This window comes from Mytilus edulis, chromosome 2, assembly GCF_963676685.1.
Source record: "Mytilus edulis chromosome 2, xbMytEdul2.2, whole genome shotgun sequence".
In the NCBI taxonomy this organism is placed as follows: domain Eukaryota; kingdom Metazoa; phylum Mollusca; class Bivalvia; order Mytilida; family Mytilidae; genus Mytilus; species Mytilus edulis.
This window is the reverse complement of record NC_092345.1, coordinates 51,927,629-51,949,332: the sequence shown is the minus strand read 5'-3', so window position 1 is coordinate 51,949,332 and position 21,704 is coordinate 51,927,629. Positions and strand designations below refer to the sequence as shown.

General features: G+C 33.2%; 1 protein-coding gene across 1 annotated transcript; it reads right to left on the bottom strand.

The window, feature by feature from the left end:
- Positions 1–3,059: 3,059 nt before the first annotated feature.
- LOC139512407 (metabotropic glycine receptor-like) lies at positions 3,060–14,386 on the bottom strand. Its single transcript, XM_071300015.1, has 6 exons — positions 14,257–14,386; positions 6,934–7,411; positions 6,110–6,265; positions 5,244–5,376; positions 4,248–4,393; positions 3,060–3,264 (listed from the first exon to the last, which is right to left on the bottom strand). Exons 1-6 carry the CDS (start codon positions 14,321–14,323, stop codon positions 3,144–3,146), a joined length of 1,101 nt encoding a protein of 366 aa, XP_071156116.1. The 5' UTR covers positions 14,324–14,386; the 3' UTR covers positions 3,060–3,143.
- Between the last annotated feature and the right edge of the window lie 7,318 nt (positions 14,387–21,704).

Genomic DNA, 21,704 nt, shown 5'->3' with positions numbered 1-21,704 from the left:
TAGCCTTATTACCAGGTGAGCTGTTAGAAAACAAAGTATTGCATACGTGGAGTAATGGCCCTGACCCTGTAAATAATTTCACTAAAAAAACGTATTTACGCATATTAAATGGATGTTGATAAATATGTTAACATGCTTTGTGATTTACTTTCAATTTGATGAATTCCCCATGCATTCTCAAATTTACTGTAAATTTCTTCTCAGCATGTAAAGCAAATTGTTTATAAGAGATTCTCTATGCATTATACTTCATAGACAACCTTTTTGTACTCTGATTTGAGTGTATTTCCCATGCTATCAACATCCCATAATGGTGTTTTACTTGTTTCGTCAACATCTGTTGTTTAATGTTAGATTAGGGTTTTGTTTTTGTCTGTATTTTTTTGCGTTTGTTATGTTTTTGGATGACGTGTCCCGATACCTACGCATCAAGGAGGAAGTTCATGGGGATAGGCACCCCTTTTCATTTGGACGATCAATACATTTAAATGGGGAAATATGGTTGTACCCATCCCCTTTTCTACTGGGTTAAAAATCTTCCTTTTTAAAAATGGCTAGGGCCGGCCCTGCAATGTGTTGTGATGTGGTCATATTCCTGGGCCTATGTTGAACCGCGTGTCGGTATAGTTGAGCAATGGAGAATGAAATGTAAAGGCCATTACTTGGCTCTTGAAATCGCAAAAATGTATAAACATGTCGAAGCAACTGAAATCACCTCTGGTTTTTTGTGGATTTCGTGTTACTCAATCTTTTATTAGTATTCTATGTTGTGTTTTGTTTGCTGATGTTAGTCTTTTCGTTTTCGCAACGTGGTTGCGAAAACGAACTTTGTCATTGTCAGTTTGTTTTCAATTTATCACTTGGATTGGCCCTGTTCATCATGCCAGACCCCGTACGAAAATTTCAACAGGAGTTCAACTGGACTTCAGCTGGACTTGAGACGTATTCCAGTCTGACTTTGAAAAGTCCAGTCTGACATGAGCCGTACACGTACTTTTTCTTATACTTCGGTTATTTGCCAGCCGGTATTTTCTTAAAAGTCCAACCGCACTTTTTGTAATTCTGACAAGAAAATAAACAAGGCTGGACTTTTGAGAAAAATTATTCTTTCTGTAGAATGATCAGCAGGATTTTTGTCTTAGAAAATTTTACAGTCATTTATGAGCCAGGAATAAAGACTTAGAAAATTTTCATCAGCCAAATCTGCACTTACAGAAATAAAAAGTTTGTCACTAGGATTCTGTTCTTTAAAAGGAACAATTTCTTTCAAAATGGAAAAGAGTTATAATAATGATATCATATTTTTTTACAATATACTTTAAGATCAAACTATAAGATGTGATCTTTTCCCCTAAAATTTTCAATTCCATTATAAAATTTTAAATATCTAAAATAAACTGTAAATGGAAAGTTGAAATTTAATATAGGTGATATAATTTTGATTGAATTATATCCCAGTTAATGTTTTCAACAATTATTTAACATTTTTACTTTTTCATGAAATAAAAACCCCTAGCAAAATTACATCTATTAATTGGTTAAATTTATACATTTTCTAGTATATTTATATTTAATAAGATGAATGCATAAAATAAATAATTATCATCATTCTTTAATATCAATTAGAAATTTGAGCCATTAACAGTGATTTAATAGCAGTAATCTTGTAGAGAGTGTCATCTGTTTTCAATTAACCTCAGTCTGGACAGGTCACAGGAAGTAGCATCTACACAGAGGTTGATCATGAGACCATTTGAAGGATAACACATTTCTAAATACATATATCTGCAATATCTATCACTTTTATTAAACATTTCATAATTGAACAAAATAATAATTGATTTTCTTTTTTTTAATATATCACATATTCAAAATTAAGACATATATGCAAGAAGTCATATGAAGAAAAATTTTCACAGCTCCTCAAACAACCTCATGTATTGCAATACAACAAAATTTGAATTTGGAATTACAGGCCCCGGAAGATGTGTCTTCTTTCTTAAACAAAATGAGAAACTTACATTGGATTAAAGCAAATGTTTGGAAGTAGTTCTTTTTACATTTTATTAGAGAAGATGGATCCTTCTGACTGGCATCAATTTCAATTTAGGAAGATTGCTGTTTGCATGTTTTTTTAATTGCATATTCTGGTAAGTACAATCTGATATGCTCTTTTTTCTTCAACATATTGATGAAATGATTTACAACATTAAAAATAGCTTAATTTTTATTTTTGATGAGTAAAAATAATTAAAAAAACTACATTAAATACTTAATTATGCAAAATATTTCAGTTTGAGTGATTTTCAAAGCTTAAAATACTTTTATTTTATGCACTTTAAATTTATTTAGTCTTAATATATATAAATCATGATAATTATAACCACACATTTTTAGGAATAAGCTTTAGCTTCACAATTCCCCGTTTCTTGATTTTGATAGTAAGACAGTAGAAAAAAAAAAGAAATAAGCAGTATATGCATAATGTTTTTATTTTTTTATTTTCAGATTATAACAAGGGATGCATATCAAAGCAGAAGAATCCACCATCTGAAGAAAAACTAAGCAGTAGTTATCGAGAGGGAGGGTTCTGCAGGGGTGGACCCCCCACCCCCTCATTTTTTGTGGATCAACCCCTGCTGAGGTCATCTTTAAAGGTCAAATAGAACTTTAAAAAGTCCAGCTGAACTTTTATGAGTTCTGCTGGACTTCTCAAAGTTCAGCCGGACTTTGTAAAGTCCAACTGAACTTTATAGAGGCCATATTTTTGCCAGAAATGCCAGCTGGATTTTTTCAGACGTACTTTTATGAAAGTTCAGCTGGACTTTCTGAACCGGACTCCTGCTAATTTAAATATTTCGAGCCGGTTTACGGCTAATTTCGCTGAAAGTCCAGCCGGGTTATCCCTTAAAAGACATTCAAAGAAAAGTCCAAATGATTATTATAAGTACGGTTCTCAGTACGGCTACTGTCCAGCCGGAGTACGTGTCATGTTTTTCGTACGGGACTGTAAATAACTTTTAAGGTATTTATTCTAAAATCAACGAAAAAAAACTCCGTCTGATTATTTTTTTTTATTTAAGGTAAGGATATTACAAGATGTTTATTTTTTAACGGTCCATTTCAAAAGATCACATATTTTCTCACTTCATATAAGGATCTTTATAATATACATCTGCATCATCTGAATTGAAGGGGAGATATGTTCCTGATTGTCGGTCATTAGAATCAGATCCGAATGCTGATCTATATCCATGATGTGTCCTGTCAATAAAATAGACTGATTGATATAAAGTATCATTATAATATACATTGGCTGAAGTATTTATTTTACCGTATTTATTTATAATACATATAATGAATCAGTAGTCTCGTCGCAACTTGTTCGCCTCGAAAGCAGGAGGTCGTGGCTCCGATACATAATCATGTCAAACCAAAGACGAACAAATTGGTATTCGCTGCTTATAAACTATTTGTACATGCAGCATTAACGCAAAAGAGCATACACTGGTCTGCTCGGAGCCAAAATAGTGTTTTATGGTAGGGTGGCATTTCGTACTGTCGAACTTGTCACTGTGACTAGCACCGTTAAATTTCAGTTCAGAGTGTTGGTCTAGTCCAAAGCAGGATTCATTTTGAATATGTATTCAATTTGAAAATAGACATTGATAACCCATTAATCAACTTTGACTTATAGTACTCATTATTCACATAATCTAGTGTTAAAACTGCAACATCATTTTTACCCACCACACGATCTCGAGAGAATCATAACTGATATCACGTGACTGAGTTGGGCGCGTTGTTAATGTCCATAAATGTAATTGCATCATAAATTTAGGTTGAAAAAAGATTTGTGCCTTTTGGATTTAAAGAAATCTGATATGTGTATAATCATTCCAAAATGTAGAGAAAACAAACTCGACGCCTTCCTCGTAGACAAAGCAGTACAAGAAAATAGCACACATGTGATCCTCGATCTACAGTGTATTACTGGAGCAACTGTATACAGTCAGGTAAAAATTAACGGCACGATCAAAAACAGTTTTATTCAGATTATGGCGATCGAGAGTAAGTTTTGAAGTAAATAATGTTTCTGTATGAAACAAAATCCATAAGACTGTAAAAATCTTTCCTATACGTAGAGCTTATCCCAATCGTTTTCCCAAAACTCGGTCAAAACGAAGTGGTTTTAGAAATTAATACTTTTTGAATATAGAAGATTGCAGTAAGTAATATTTACTTACGTTTCACACTTAAACTTTGATAAGTCTGTGGCTTTCTCTACTTCTTCTCCGTTGAAGCCAATGTAATTGCCGTTGTAGTCAACTCCGTCATTGCAGATACAGATATATCCACCTACTCTGAATCCGAATCCGGGACGGAAATTACACTAGAATGGAATATACATATTTACGTAACAACAACAACTATTTAAAAGCAGTCATACGGTTCTAAGGGAGCTACCATTTGATTTTTATGGGGGGGGGGGGGGGGGGGGGGCTAGGACGAAAAATTTTGTCCTGCATTTTTTTTTTAGCTGTAATCTCTGTCCTGCCTTTTTATTTTTCACTCTGTTCGGTCCTGCCTTTTTTTTTTTTTAGTTAATCCTGACTTTTTTTTACCTAAATTGTCGTCCTGACTTTTTTTTTTGCAAGTGTCTCATCCTGCCTTTTTTTTTACTCAAAACTCCTGTCCTGCCTATTTTTTTCAAATTTCATCCTAGCCCCCCCCCCCCCCCCCCCTAAAAATCAAGTGGTAGCTCCCTAATTCAACACTTAATTTGTATTCAATTATGAAAGGATGGTTATAGTTTCTGTCATTTGATTTTAACAGAGATACCACAGGGACATTTTAACTTATATATCGAAAATTAAACTGACAACGCCATGGCTAAATACAAAAAAGACAAACAAACAAATAGAGTACAAAAAAACATAACACAGAAAAATACATTAAGCAACACGAACCCCACCAAAAACTGGGGATCATCTACGGTGCTCTGGAAGGGTAAGCAAATCCTCCTTCGCATGTGGCACCCGTCGAGTTGCTCATGTTAGTCGAAATGACTGTTAAACAGATTTCTGTTATTTAAATAATTTTACACATGTGACAAAAACATATAGATAACAGCTCATAAACTTGTATAACTTTTAGTTCACATAATCCTAGGAGACACTCCGGTATTGCAATTAAAGAAAATGTGTATCAAAATATGTACCAGTAATAAAATTGTGTTTTACCGTGGTTTCGATTGGACATTTATGAGTTCCTCTAAATACATTGAAAAATAAATCAACAGAGTCATCGTCATATCCAAGGTCACATTGATTAATGTCTTTATCTGTAAGCTCTATATCTATCGTAGCTACTCCTCTGTTAAAAGAAAAATGATAGTAGATTAAAATCTTAGAACGCAATCATTGTGGGTAGATTATAATCATAGAACGCAAACAATGGGGGTTGATTCGAAACATAGAACGCAATCGATGTAGATAGATTAGAATCATACAACGCTATTAATTTGGGTAGACTAGAATCATAGAATGCAATCAATGTGGGTAGATTAGGATCATACAACGCAAATAATAGGGGTTGATTAGAAACATAGAACGCAACTGATGTAGGTAGATTGAAATCATAGAACGCAAACAATGTGGGTAGATTAAAATCCTAGAACGCAATCAACGTGGGTATATTGGAATTATAGAACGCAATCAATGTGGGTAGATTAGAATGATACAACGCAATCAATTTGGGTAGACTAGAATCATAACGCAATCAATGGGGGTAGATTAGAAGCAGTTCATAGCTTTTTAGAAAGCTTGAGCTCGTGTTGATGGAGGTTTAAACGTATTTCTCGTTTCTCGTTGGGTTTTTTTTAAGATTATACTATTCGTTTTCAGGCTTGATTTGTTTTTTCAAAAGTCATTTTGTGGACTTTAGTGGCTATATGTGTTTGGTGTGAGCCAAGGATCCGTGTATGAACCTATATATTGACCTACATTGGCTTACTTCTTACACTGTGACTTGGATGGAGAGTTGTTTCATTTGCACTCATTTTACATCTTCTTATTTCTATTACATGTAACAATATTTGTTTTCTTACTTAAAAATAGGTGACCCGTCTCTATTTCTCCCAAAGATAGGAGATGAGTAGGTAAACATCCAGACGTAACCTCCTCCGCAATCATAGTATGGCTTAGTCACATGACCATCATCTCTCCGGGCGACCAAAATGTCTGCCTCTATAATGGTTCCATTTCTAAATAAAGAGGAAAAACATCGATAAGGCAAGTTTAAACATTACATTATTACTTCGAAGACGAAAGATTTATTCCATGATTGTTTTTGTCATATTTTTTATTCTTCAAATTGCTTTCCTTTTTTAATAATTAGATAAACAATAATAACAAACTGATATTCACACTTTGTGTCGGACAAATCCTATCGATACAAAGGAACAAAGCCAAGCAACTCAGTCACTTTAGTATACGTACTACAGAGTTATACGACACATGTAACAAAGAAACAAGAAGTAAAAATAAACATTCAGAAGAGAGAGAAACAACAAAAATCTTAAATTTAGATTAATTTTTAATCGATCCATGTGAATTTGTATTTTCTTCTTTTGGAAACACGTCGTTCGTGAAAGCAGTAAGTAGCATGGGGCACCATAAAGGATAAATTATAATGAAACACCTTCAAGTCATTCATAAATGTGCTTTTATAGCTGACTTTGCGGTATGGGCTTTGTTCGTTGTTGACGACCGTACGGTGACCTATAGTTGTGTCATTTTGGTCTCTTGCTGAGAGCATTGCCAATCATTGGCAATCATACATTGGCAATCATGCATTGGCAATCATACGACATCTTCTTTGTATATCAAAATGGAACGATATCAATTGAAAATATTTGTAAAACAATATAACCTGAAAGTTGTTTTAGTGCGGTCTATTGCCACATTCTCGTAGTTTTGGTCTCTTAGAACACTGTACCATTCGTTGACCAGGCTATCGTTTGTGTAATTATAGAAACTTCCTAACTCTACCGACTCCACAGTGCCATTAGTATTTACCGCAAAAGCTGCAAATAGTTCATAATTTTTTAAAACTCCTGGCGCAAATTCCACAACTCCGCTAAGTATTTCAGGTTTAGCTGTTACTACTAAATTTGTAACTAGATCGTGACAGAGCGATTCATGAAACGTTTCTAGTGATCCTCCGTGTTTCTGGATCTGTGCTGACAAGTAGTTTGAATTATAGATAGCTAAATCGGCATATTCTTCCCACTTCGTAAAATCTACGGCAATATCTAACTCTTCATCTGGTGATAAACTTGTACAAGTTTCTCTGCTGGCAGTCGTTCCAATTTTCTCCAACACTCTAAAAATGTTATCGTTCTTCACATCTGTAATTGAAAGTGAATTCATATGAATGCAAAAAGTAAAATCAGAATTGCAAAATGGAATAAAACAATTAAAAAAATCACAAAAAAGATTGGTTAGTTCTCGGCTACTTAAGAAAGCTAAAAAAAAAAAAAGCAGATCATTCAAAATAAGAACAATTTGCTTTCTCTTCAAAAAAGAAAAGCAATACGTAAACCTAAAACTGCTGACTGATAACAAAAAAATAATGCTTAATTTTTGTTTGCTTTTGAATTGGAGGAAAAGTGTTCATTTTTGCATAAGTCAGTTGAAAGCAATGTTGAATAGTTGTGAATATACAGCTATCACTTGAATATATATTTTAATTTCGACTATTTCATTTGGAATTTTCAATTACTTGGGATTGTACATCATTTTTTTCATAATCCCATTGCAAATCCCAGTTTCTATAAACCGGATGTATAATGCAAATTGCACAGGTCAATCGCAATATGAATTTTCAGTTTGCTTTTTAATCTGGATGCCTTCATATTCTCGACTCGTTATTTAAGTTGTCTGTACTTATGATAGATGTTGTATAGATAAATTTAAACATAAAAACAGAAGATGTGGTATGATTGTAAATGAGACAACTCTCCCAAAGAGACCAACATAACACAGAAATTAACCACTATAGGTCACCGTACGTCTTCAACAATGAGCGACGCCCAAACCGTATAGTCAGCTATAAAAGGCCCCGAAATGACAATGTAAAACAATTCAAACAAGAAAACTAACGGCATAATTTATGTATAAAAATTGAACGAAAAACAAATATGTAACACATAAACAAACGACAACTACTGAATTACAGGCTCCTGACTTGGGACAGACACATATATACAGAATGTGGCGGGGTTAAACATTATAGCGGTATCCCAACCCTCCCCCTAAGTTTTCGTATATTTTTCTCAGTTGAGAGTAGCACACCAGCTTCATTGGACCTCTTATATAGAGACTTATTTTGGTCTCACAAAACATCTAAAAATTGAAGGATTAAATGATTTTACATAAATCATTCCAAATACTCTGGAGGGAAACTTGGTTTCGAGGAATATCTCATTTTCAGAATATACTCTCAAAAGGACATATAAAAAGACATGTAGATGTAAAAAGATAGCAGGAAAAACATGTTGTACGCCAGACGCGAGTTAAGTCTACAAAGAATCATCAGTGACACTCAAATAAAAATAAAAAGTCGAAATATATTACGAAGCTAAGCTAAAAAATCCTTGGCATTTCGAAAATGTCAAAGTTTTTAAAAGGACAATGACTCAAAAAAGAAAACAAAAGAGAAACAGCTAGAGTTCAATATACCATAAGCAATGATGACCGTGCTTAAAAGTCACATGTCAAGCTTTTACTGCCGTGTCCTGAATTTATATAAGAAAAGCAAAAATTCGCATTCCCGTTAGAAATTAATATTTATACATGAACGTGGTGTTTCTGTGCAAGAAATAGTAAATAAAAGCATACGCTCTGATACTTTCACTAAACTGCCTATTCTAGAGGTGGCGTGAATCAGATGTGGATACTTAAAAATTCCAAAGATCTTTTAGAGGACATACAATCTAACTCTCTTTCCTCTTGTAACAGTATTAAAACATTTGACTTTTCTACTCTTTACACAAGTATTCCACATTCCAAACTTAAAGACAAATTGAAAGAGTTGGTATTACTTTGCTTCACAAAAAAGAATGGCCAACGTAGATACAAGTATCTTGTCTTAGGAAGGGATAAATCATACTTTGTAAAGAATCACTCTGATTCAAACAAAAAATTCTCTGAAACCGATATTATCAAGATGCTTGATTTCTTGATTGACAACATATTTGTAACTTTCGGAGGACGTGTTTTTCAACAGACTGTCGGCATCCCAATGGGAACAAACTGTGCCCCTCTACTTGCGGACTTGTTTCTTTATTATTATGAGGCTGACTTTATGCAGGAACTTCTTAGGAAGAAAGATAAGAAGTTAGCAATATCCTTTAACTCATCTTTCCGCTATATAGATGACGTTCTTTCACTAAACAATTCAAAATTTGGTGACTATGTGGAACGCATCTATCCCATCGAATTGGAGATAAAGGATACTACAGATACAGTTAAGTCGGCTTCATATCTTGACTTACATCTAGAAATTGACAATGAGGGTCGGTTGAAAACAAAACTTTACGACAAAAGAGATGATTTCAGCTTTCCAATTGTGAACTTTCCATTTCTAAGTAGCAACATTCCAGCAGCACCTGCATACGGGGTATATATCTCCCAATTGATACGATATTCCCGTGCTTGAATTTCCTATCATGATTTTCTTGATAGAGGGTTACTGCTCACATGGAAGCTGTTAAACCAAGAGTTCCAAATGGTGAAGTTGAAATCATCCCTTCGTAAATTTTAAGGACGCCATCACGAGTTGGTTGACCGTTATGGAATAACCGTTTCACAAATGATATCGGATATGTTCCTTACGTCGTAACTACAATTCCCTTCCCTTTCATGAATGTGACCTACCGAATTAGACTATTTACCGGATTTGTAATCACATAAGCAACACGACGGGTGCCACATGTGGAGCAGGATCTGCTTACCCTTCCGGAGCACCTGAGATCACCCCTAGTTTTTGGTGGGGTTCGTGTTGTTTATTGTTTAGTTTTCTATGTTGTGTCATGTGTACTATAGTTTTTCTGTTTGTCTTTTTCATTTTTAGCCATGGCGTTGTCAGTTCGTTTTAGATTTATGAGTTTGACTGTCCCTTTGGTATCTTTCGTCCCTCTTTCGATAAGAACACACATTTGCATCATCACATATAATAATCTAATAGTTAAATTCGGATGTCAAACTACCAAATTCAAGTGTTTTGACTCCGGATTCTTTGACATTTTTATCCATTATTTTTGTGAACGCAAACCGATAGTGAGGGTGCAGGTGAACAGGTTGATGTAAAATGCGAATGAATCAAGACTTGTAGGATAGCTTGTAAACACAGTGATCAATAATTGATGGAATACAATTTTCAAAACCGTACCATGATAGTACAAATATTTAGATGCTATAAGGTTGAACTAATAAAACATGCATTCCTTTCAGTGAACTTTTTCCGACAATAACTTGAATATAATATCAATAAACACAAATGTCAAATATTTACGGATGGACATTTTATTGATCAAATGAATCTCTTTTTAACGATTATGAATATATATTGCTATACAAAAGATAAGCACTGACTTTTAAATCCTTACTGAAACAGTATAAAACAATTGACATCATGATGAATATTAATTTTGTTATGATTATTGTAAAACATTAATTACGTTTTTTGTAAGATGCAAAGATGTAAGATCATTGTGAATTGAAACCACGCAAGTATAATATTTTATTCACGGCCATCTTAAATTTAGATATTTAGCAAATATGAGTACGCATCCCTGCTCATTGGTGTTCATACGTTACAAATGATTTTTATAAATGTAATGACTGATCAAACATGTGAGACATAATGCATGTATACAATTACAATTTTGATGATATTCTATAAATATATTAGGAATAAATTCAACCATGTCAGTTTAACCTTTAAGTTAATAATCTGACAATAAATATTCTCTTAGTCTGGAAGTATTTACTAATGAAATTATACATTTTTTTTACATAAAAACCTTTTTGTTTGATTATCTTTTCTGCTCTCCGACCACTGTATATCCGATTTTTAATAGATAAATATTTTTAACAGAAATATCGTTTTCCTAATTTTCTTCATGCTTTCCGATATTTTCGCATGCTATGGTTGAAATACTAATTTTATAAAATCTCAAATGTTAAATGTTCAGAAATAATCAGTTTATTCTGGGTCATTGTATGGCAATGAATTATTCCCATCTCAAATGTTAAATGTTCAGAAATAATCAGTTTATTCTGGGTCATTGTATGTCAATAAATTATTCCCAGGTTTATTAATACTACTTAAACAACGAGTAGAGGGACCGTCTCAAAGCATGCATTATATAATTGCGTTATCATTATACTTGAATACGCATATGTTTTGTGAAAAGGCAAATAGGTTCTGATATCTAAACGATTTTTTGACTGAAATTTAGTCTTTATTGTTTTACTTTCCAATTTACTTTGATTATTGAAATATACAATGTCACAATGTAGCCTATCCATAGAGGGGCCGTATCAAAGACGTCTACTAGATAACTACCTGTATAAATGAACCATAAATGATCGAAAAGTTCGAGAGGTTCCAATAATTTTATTCTGACTTCCGGCCGAGAGATATCGAGTGGCCAATAGAAACATTCAAAACTCGCCAATATAAACAAAAATTATACAGTATTTTAAATTGAAATTGAAAGCAAAAAGTTTAATATACACTTTGTGACTGCCGATGGTCATTATAAAAAAGAAGATGTGGTATGATTGCCAATGAGACAACTGTCCAAGAGAACAAAATGACACAGACATTAACAACTATAGGTCACCGTACGGCCTTCAACAATGAGCAAGGCCGATACCGCATAGTCAGCTATAAAAGGCCCCGATATGACAATGTAAAACAATTCAAACGAGAAAACAAACGGCCTTATTTAAATAAAAAATTGAACGAAAAACAAATATGTAACACAGAAACAAACGACAACCACTGGATTACAGGCTCCTGACTTGGGACAGGCACATACATAAATCATGTGGCGGGGTTAAAGATGTTAGCGGGATCCCAACTCTCCCTCTAACCTTGGACAGTGGTATAACAGTACAACATAAGAACGAACTATAAAAATCAGTTGAAAAAGGCTTAACTCATCAGATGGACAAAAATACAAATGGACGTGGACGGGTACTTGTACATCCCGACAACAAAAAGACACTAGGAACAGATCTGAGAGTATTCGCAGTTATCTGACAGCTAGTTCAAAGCCACTAACAACTAATAAAAAAATCATGCATCTAAGACTAAAATACCAATCCGTATACATCCAGCATCCAATGGATTTAGTGTAAAGACGTCATAAACAGTCAGAGAAAAACATGACCTTGTGCAATGCCAGTTACAGGTATCGACAGATTGAAGATAACATGAATGTGTATATGTATATATCATACTAGTAATATTTAGTTTGCTTTTAATTTACTGATAACAAAATCAATATTTAAACCAATAAAAACAATTTCAATGATCTTATTACAGTGTTGAATTGGTAACCTTTTAGAATAAGTTTATTAAAAGGAGCGATAAGTTTACAAGGATCATTTCTAAATTTCCGGGCACGGTTAACAACATTTCCGTAAAAATGAGGAGGTGCTATCCCGTTTGAAATAAGTTTTCTACAGGTACAACCAAACTTCAAAACCAAATCTTTATATCTATGGAAAAATTTAGTAAAGATTTTAAGTAATTTATGGTAACGATATCCCTGGTTAAATAATTCACTAGTAATACATAGATTGCGTTCGTTAAAATTAAAAACGTCACAACAGACACGGGCGTAGCGAACGAGCTAAGAAATATAAACACCGTAAGATGGTTCTAAAGGAACATCACTATCTAACAATGGAAGATTAACAATAGGGAACGAAAAATCATCCCTTTGTCGTAAAAAATAGTGTGGAGTTTCCCGTTTGAAACCGAAATATTTAGATCTAGGAAAGGACAGTTATAACCGTATAAATTTGATTTATTTAAAGTAAGTTGCTTGGTTTTAATTTCAGCAGTATATTGAGAAAATTCTTGATTATTTAACGAAAAAATATCATCAAGATAACGGTAAGTGTTGTTGAATTTATCAATTAAATGCAATTTCGACGGGTCTTTACTGAGTTTAGTCATGAACTGCGATTCGTTACAGTACAAAAAACAAGTCTGATATTAAAGGGGCACAATTACTGCCCATGGAGATACCTACAACCTGTCGATAAACTTTGTTGCCGAAACGTACATTAATATTATCAAGGAGAAAATTAACAGCTTCAATCATCTCATCACACCTCCAGTAAGTGTATCTAGCAGATTTACCTTTCTCATTCGAGAAGAAGGCTTTAAATGAGTTGCAGCAAATATATTTGCATTCAGCTTTACCAAACGACCATTTAATTAATTAGGAAAACTTTGGTTTAATAAGATAGTGTGGAAGTGTAGTGTAAAGAGTAGAAAAATCAAAACTGTCAACAGAATCAAAAGGACCATCAAAAGCACATAATTTATCTAAAACATTCAAAGAATTGTTTACACTCCAAAAATGGTTTATACCACTATGTTCATATATTTTATTACAATAGTTTATGATAAGCTCTTTAATAGTAGTAAATGAGCTTGTTTAAAGCAATGACAGATTAGTAGTAGAACACTTACTAGAGGCCGAGATGAAACGATATGTAAATGTTTTTTTGTGAAGTTTAGGTAGCCAATACATAGTAGGGACTTTCAAATGTTCAGAAGAAGCCTTAAGCTTTGATGTGGTTGTGATATGTTTGTTAACTATATGACTCTCTGTGGAGCGGATGGATATTAAGATGAACCTTATGAAAAAGGTTACCTGTGGGTATAGCTGTATGTGTAAGCATCGGTATCGAATAATTTTCTAAAATGTGTAATGTGCCATCTCGTGTACCATACTTATACTGACACCACTACCAAAAAATATGAACACAGTTGATGGTTCATATAAGGACAACAATTTTCATGTATAAATTTACGGTTTAAGAAAGAAGAGGTCGACATTTAAAATGTTATGCATATTAACAAGAAAGCTGTTCTATAATGTGCAAATATCTACGTTTGTAGTCACGCTATTTAGTGTTAATCAAAGTAGAAATGATAACTTACGATAGTCTGCGGTTACAATGCCACAAATAACAAGATATAAAAATCTATTTATAACAGACATTGTCATCTGCTGAACTGCAACGCAAGAAATGTCGTGGTATATATAATGTTATTGTGTGACTAATCAATAACAAAATTCAACCCCCAAAAAAACATAATTGTTTTATAATATTTGGTTTTTCTGATGTTATATATATTATTCGATAGATCTTAATACCGATTAATGAATCTCGATAGATGTAACAGAAGGTGTACAAATTACAATAAAGCCGCAACGGCTTATTTGTTGAATTTTTTTTTCGTTTTTCGTTTTTCTTTCTTTCTTTTTTTTTTTTTAGTTTGCCGAGGTTTATCATTAACGAACAGCTCGCGCAAATTTGAAACAATTTTAAAAGTTTATTACACAATTTTAAAGTTTGTGCGCTCAAGATTTTAAGTGTTGCGCAAAACTTTTAAACTTATTGTTGTTTGTTTTTCCGTCGTTACTTTTTATTGTTGGTGTCATTTTTTTTTTATCATTATGAATTAATGTTCATTACATACATGGTTCGACAAGTGTTTACATCGGTGCCCATGCAACTTTTGATTAATTATTGTCTCGTAGGATATCATACCAAATCTTATCAATAATTGTATGAATGCCTTTGGTAGTGACGTGTACAGGTTATGCACCAACGTTAACACAACCAAATATATATTCGTTATACCAGTATATTACCGTGATTTAGCATTTAATGCGACAGCGCTTGAAGCGAGATAGTCAGACTAGGCTGAATATAAAAAAATATTACCGTGATTTAGAATTTAATGTGACAATGCTTGAAGCGAGATAGTAAGATTAGGCTGAATATAACAGTATATTTAAAGAGAAACGATCTTTTCTTAATCCTTCCTTTGCCAACAAAGGTCTCGATGGCGTCAACTTAGACAATATCCTTCATCATAAATTAGTTCAATCGAAAATACCTCCTTATTTCAAAGATCAGGTTGTACCAATCATTTCTTATACCTATATCAAACCTATTGCAACTAAAATTTTCAATTACAAACACGTTTTGCAGGATCTCAATATTGACGACTTCAAGTCTAAACTTATAATCCGGCTGGCCACGTTATTACCGGTGACCTCAACATTGTCAATAACACTTCCCTGCGAAATGTGTTATCGAAAGGTCCGAAATATCGTGAGCTTAAATCCATCAATTGGAAATACCTCTTCAAAATTTTGACGGATTCAGTCGAGGATTATGCCAGGCATAATGAGCTAAGCGCGAGAAAGAAGACGAAGACATTTTTTTTTAATGGATTAAGGTAGCGAGGTCGTTGATACAAATCAGAATTAAGAAACCGAATGGGTCTATCAATGCCGATACTACACCAATCTTTAAAGACCCAAATGTTGCAAAACACTTAACCTACCTCCATGACACATATGTTTTTGTTTCCGCAGATAAAGCCCCAAACAACAATTTTTTTGTGTGGAAAACTCGTTACATTAACTGCTTGATAAATGAATAAGGTATTGACAATTCACTTGGAAACATATACCCTCACAACACTTACAAAAGAGGAAATCCTGGATAATCATAGGTCTGTTCTATGTTCCTTTGGAATTTCAACCAAAGATGAAGAACTGGATCTTCCATCACTGTATTGGAAACCTAAACTACATAAGTGTCCTTACAAACAACGGTATATTGCTGGGTCTTCCAAGTGCTCAACGAAACCTCTTTCTCCATTATTAACATCTATTTTACCTCGGTTTTAGTTTGTTACCCCGATTTTGTTTTTTGTCCATGGATTTATGAGTTTTGAACAGCGGTATACTACTGTTGCCTTTATTTACCAGCAATCAAAGACGGGCTTCAAAGTTATTGTAGAGGTGGCGTGAATCAGATATTGATACTTAAAAATTCCAAAGATCTTTTAGGGTACATACAAGCTAACTCTCTTTCATCTTGTAAAAGTAATGAAACATTTGATTTTTCTACACTTTACACAAGTATTCCACGTTCCAAACTAAAACACAATTGAAATAGTTGGTATTGCTTTGTTTCATAAAAAAGAATGGCCAACGTAGACACAAGCATCTTGTCTCCGGGAGGGATAAATTCTACTTTGTAAAGGATCACTCAGATTGAAACTGAAATTATGAAGATGCTTGATTTCTTGACTGACAACATATCTGTTACGTTCGGAGGTCGTGTTTTCAACAGACTGTCGGCATTCCGATGGGAACCAATTGTGTCACTCTTCTTGTCGACTTGTTTTTTTTATTATTATGAGGCTGACTTCATACAGGATCTTCTTGTTAGCAATATCCTTTAACTCATCTTCCCGCTATATAGATGACGTTCTTTCACTAAATAATTCAAAATTTGGTGACTATGGTGCACGCATCTATCCCATCGAACTAGAGATAAAGGATACAACAGATACAGTTAAGTCGGCCTCATATCTTGACTTACATCTAGAAATTGACAATGAGGGTCGGTTGAAAACAACACTTTACGATAAAAGAGATGATTTCAGCTTTCCAATTGTGAACTTTTCATTTCTAAGTAGCAACATTGCAGCAGCACCTGCATACGGGGTATACATCTCCCAATTGATACGATATTCCCGTGATTACATTTCCTATCATAATTTTCTTGATAGAGGGTTACTGCTCACCAAGAAGCTATCAAGCCAAGAGTTCCACAAGGTGAAGTTGAAATCATCCCTTCGTAAATTTTAAAGATGCCACCACGAGTTGGTTGACCGTTATGGAATAACCGTTTCACAAATGATATCAGATATGTTCCTTCCGTCGTAACTACAATCCCCTTCCCTTTCATGAATGTGACCTACCGAATTAGACTATTTACCGGATTTGTTATAACACGAGCAACACGACGGGTATCACATGTAGAGCAGGGTCTGCTTGCCCTCCCGGAGCACCTGAGATCACCCCTAGTTTTTGGTGGGGTTCGTGTTGCTTATTCTTTAGTTTTCTATGTTGTGACATGTGTACTATTGTTTGTCTGTTTGTCTTTTCATTTTTAGCCATGGCGTTGTCAGTTTATTTTCGATTTTTGAGTTTGACTGTCCCTCTTGTATCTTTCGTCTCTTTTTTTTTACCGTGATATAGCATTTAATTTGACAGTGCTTGTGTAGCAAGCAAGTAACTATTTGGTATATGTATAGGTGAAGGTATCAGATGCGCATTTCGACAATTGATGGCTCTTCAGTAATTTTTGAAGTCAAAATATATAAAATTGAAATCAAAAGCTTATTAAAAAATATAAGACCAAATGAAATCAAATAGGACAAAACAGTAGTAGCACTTAGCTGTTGATACCCTCGATGACTGCTCTTCACCAGCAGAGCCATAGACCCAGTGGTTCGTGGATCGTCAAATCAAAATGGCTGCTTTTGAATGTGTATTATTGGTCCGCTTCGAAATACAAAAGTTCTAAATAGTCCAATAAAAATCGAAAAAATTATATGCCATTCTTTTTTTTTTAACACAATTTTATTCTGGTTTCTATGTTGAGTGTATAAACATGTAGGTAGGGTTTTTGGGTCATTTTTCTACGCCTGGCTAACCCTAGGTAAAATATATGTAGTTCACTGATTATCTAGTATATGATATTGTCAATAACATGTGACCTAATTCTCTATAAAAAAAAAACGTAAAAATTAATATTTGATTTTAAAAAAAACATATTTCAGCAGATTGTGACACAAATTCGAGCCGAGCTAGTCCTTATAAAATGCATTAATTTTCGTAAATGAAAACAAGGTACATTAAGTGTCTAATTTGCCACAAATTATTATATTTATTTAAGACCTTTATAATATGTAAAATGCAGCTGTGCGTTCTAAAAAAAATCTTTTAATTTCAAAATCTATTCATTATATGTTTCAGGAAATATTGAAAATATAAACTAGAAAGTTGTCGAGAGGAAAATTTGAGGAAAATGTCGTGAAGAAGATTTTTGGTATACAGACCTATACATGTGTGTTATTATATAAACAAGGATTTATATGCTCCGTTGTATGTATTCCGGGAGGTTTTACTATGTTGCACCGGTAGAACTGTTTACTTACAAAAAAGAAAGAAAAGATACCATGCAAACTATTAAAAACAATATGCCGGTAAATCATATTCAAAGAAAAATTGAAAGAAGTCATATTCAGTATGAGTTGAAACTTATGAAAGCACATGTACAGCTCATGGAAACAAACGTTAACACAACCAAATATATTCGTGATGGCCTCCATGAAATTTCTGAAACGAAATAGTCAGGTTACACTCAATCTAAAAATCTTCTATCTAGTTGTAATAAAGCATAACGATTGCACTCTATGGGTAAAAATATCGTTGTGCGTAAAATTATTTCAGTATAAAGTTGAATTTGTATTCAGAAAATAGAAGAATACAACTATCAAGAATTAAAAGAATTAAAAGAAGAAAAATATGTTACATTTAACTACTTGTATTTAATTATTTCGATGTAATATGTTTTTTCCTCGTATTTGTTCTTCTTTAACGCAGGTTCTAGAAATAAATCATCAAACAAAAATGTTTAAGTAAAAATGAATAATTGTGTACTTTTTAATACTTCTTTAACAAAATGTTTGAAATATGTTGTAACATATTTTGTGTTAAATCTTTTTAATATTGTATTTTTAAAAATTAAACAAATTTGCCAAATAAAATACAGGATCAAACTGGAAATCAGTTTTGTACACAAGTAAAACATAAATTAGAAATGCCCTTTTGCAAAATTTCAAAAGCAAATCAAATTTATATGTAACATACTTTATTAGAATTGGTATTTTTCTCCCTCTTTTTGAAGTAGTTTTCTGGAGCAAAATGATTGGATTCTTCACGCTAAAGAAGGACATTAAAGTCGATTATGACACACTTTGTTCTATTTACCTTTGATCTACCTTCCGTTATAATCTAACGTAAATAAAATAATATTTATGAAATCACTACTCAAAGAATGTTGCAAGCGTTGCACTCTCTGTACTCGAAATATTGCGTTCAACGTCTCAATTTTTATAGGACATGGTCATGAACACAAAGATCATGCAAATCCGAACGGGGATGATTGCAAATTAATATATCGCAGTTAAACGGACGTCTTACTTTAGCAAGGGATATACCGCTAGTCAGAAAATGACCAAGAAAAATCTATTTTATACCTAGTCAAACTTGGGATCTTAAAAAATAAAGGTAACAGTAGTATATAAACTCGTCATAGATACCAGGATTGAAATTTTATATTTGAACCAGACGCGCGTTTTGTCTCATTTTTTTTATCAATTGTACACAATGTATAATTCGATCTTGTAGAGAGCAACCATAAACAATAAAAGATCGAAGTGTGCTATAATTATTTGTTCAACCAATCTTCGTCAAAGGAAGAAATAATCATAAACGAAATAAAACTTTAAAAGTTGCGCAAAAAAGGTGAGAATAATCCGACAGTAAATGTCTGCCCAACCAACAGCATCCCAGGAAATAAACTAATTCAATGCAATGTATTATCATTTTACTTTTATCTGTAAGTTCACGATAGGGCAAACATCATTCTTAATAAGGTCAATATCAGATAAACCAACATATTTGATTTTGATATCTTATTTCAGCTTTTATACTACAATATGAATAATAACAATTATATTAATGATAATTAACTAGTACCATGAAAGATAAATGATGATACTTGTAAATTCATGAAGAAAAAAAAATTATAAAAAAATGAAAGATAAACGCTGACGATTTGTTCATGCACACAAATGTGATAACACTCAAATTAATAGCCTGGCATCCATTAAACTAGACTGTCTAGGACTATTAACTTACTTATATGGGTATTTGTTTTTCCAATTCAACAATGAAATTGTTTTCTTATTGTGAAGTAAAATACATGTGCATTTGTTTGAAAATCAACATTTCATTATTATGTCGATCTGTGTGATACAGGGCCCAGTTTCACGAAGCTGTATTAGGACTAAGACATGTCTTATGATGGTCTTACGACATATCTTAGTCCTAAGTGCGTTTCACAAAGTGGTCCTAAATTAGGACATCTCTTAAAGTTGGCCCTAAAATTAAGACAACGCGAGAGGTGTCTTATGATGGTCTTAGGATAGTCATACGTTTATTTATATAAATTACATTTATTTTTATATTAATTTTGCAATTCATCTTATTAGTATCTGTTTATCTTTTCTCCTTTTCCTGCTTATAACGTAATCTTTATAGGTTGACGGATTATAATGATTTGTCAACAATGAAAATTCGATGTATTGATATCAAGAATGCAATTTTCTTTTTTTTCTTAATTTTGTATTAAAAATTTCATATGTATTTTGGTGTATTATTTATAGATGATTTATATATAGATTACATTTATTCATTTTTTTATTAATTTTGCAAATTATGTCATTATATTATTCAATACGTTTGTTATAATTTATAGTAAAGACGTACTACATTTACATGATTTTTTCTGTAAATCAATGTTTATATTTGAAAATTTAAAGAACTTAGCTAAGATCATCGTAAGACAGCTTCGAGACGAGGTCTGAGATATGTCCTAGGATAGTCATACGAGGATCATATATAAGACATGTCTAAGATATATCTTATGACATGTCTTAGGATAGCTTCGTGAAACCGGCCCCAGTGGGTTTTTTTCGGGGCCAACAGTCGTCACTGTTTCATTCACAATATTTGTGGACCGGCATTGAAATACTTTCACCTTTTTCATTGTAAGGGCACTGGAATTGACATATATGCCTAAATTGTGAAAATTTTGTTTGCCAAATGTAATCCTTTGTTTTCTATGGTATCTGATTTAGGTTGTTTCAGAAATACAATGTACTTCACTATCTATACAGAAATCGATATAATATGTTTTCTACCTTTATTTCAGTATATTTGCTGGTGCTTTATCGCTCCGCTGGGTATCTTTTAGCCCAATCAAAGTTCATAGTACGTTTAATGACTCAAAAAAGGCTCTGGAACAGAAATTAGTTATTTATTAGATTCCATTATGGTTGCTGTGTTTGTGCTTGAGACGGAGTCCTAGTGACAAAACGATTTGGTGCTACGTTCTATGTTTACTCCCATTCGTCTCAACTCGGCCGATTCCGTACCCTCATCGGATAGAAGGAGAGTAGCGGATTCTACCGAGGATTGCCGAATGTGTTTACTCACAGGCTGTCTTGAAACTGTATTGTTATCTTTTTTCTTCTCAAAAACGCCTTGTTCAGTTTACGCAATGTGGACTTTATAGTTTACAAAGCGGCATGGGTATTTTCCTCTTATTTATATATTTGTACGTATGCTCACACAAATTTTACATATCGCGCTAATTCAACTGCCATTTGGTCAATAATATGTTAATTCAAAAAGTCAAGTAAAAATGATTAGTGGAAACGTGTTA

Excerpts from the sequence above, each read along its gene's own strand:
- LOC139512407 (XM_071300015.1), bottom strand. The coding sequence starts at position 14,323 with ATGACAATGTCTGTTATAAATAGATTTTTATATCTTGTTATTTGTGGC. Across the intron at positions 5,377-6,109 it reads GACGGGTCACCTATTTTTAA|AGGAGTAGCTACGATAGATA; the intron begins GTAAGAAAACAA and ends TTCTTTTAACAG. Across the intron at positions 3,265-4,247 it reads TCAAAGTTTAAGTGTGAAAC|GACACATCATGGATATAGAT; the intron begins GTAAGTAAATAT and ends TTTTATTGACAG.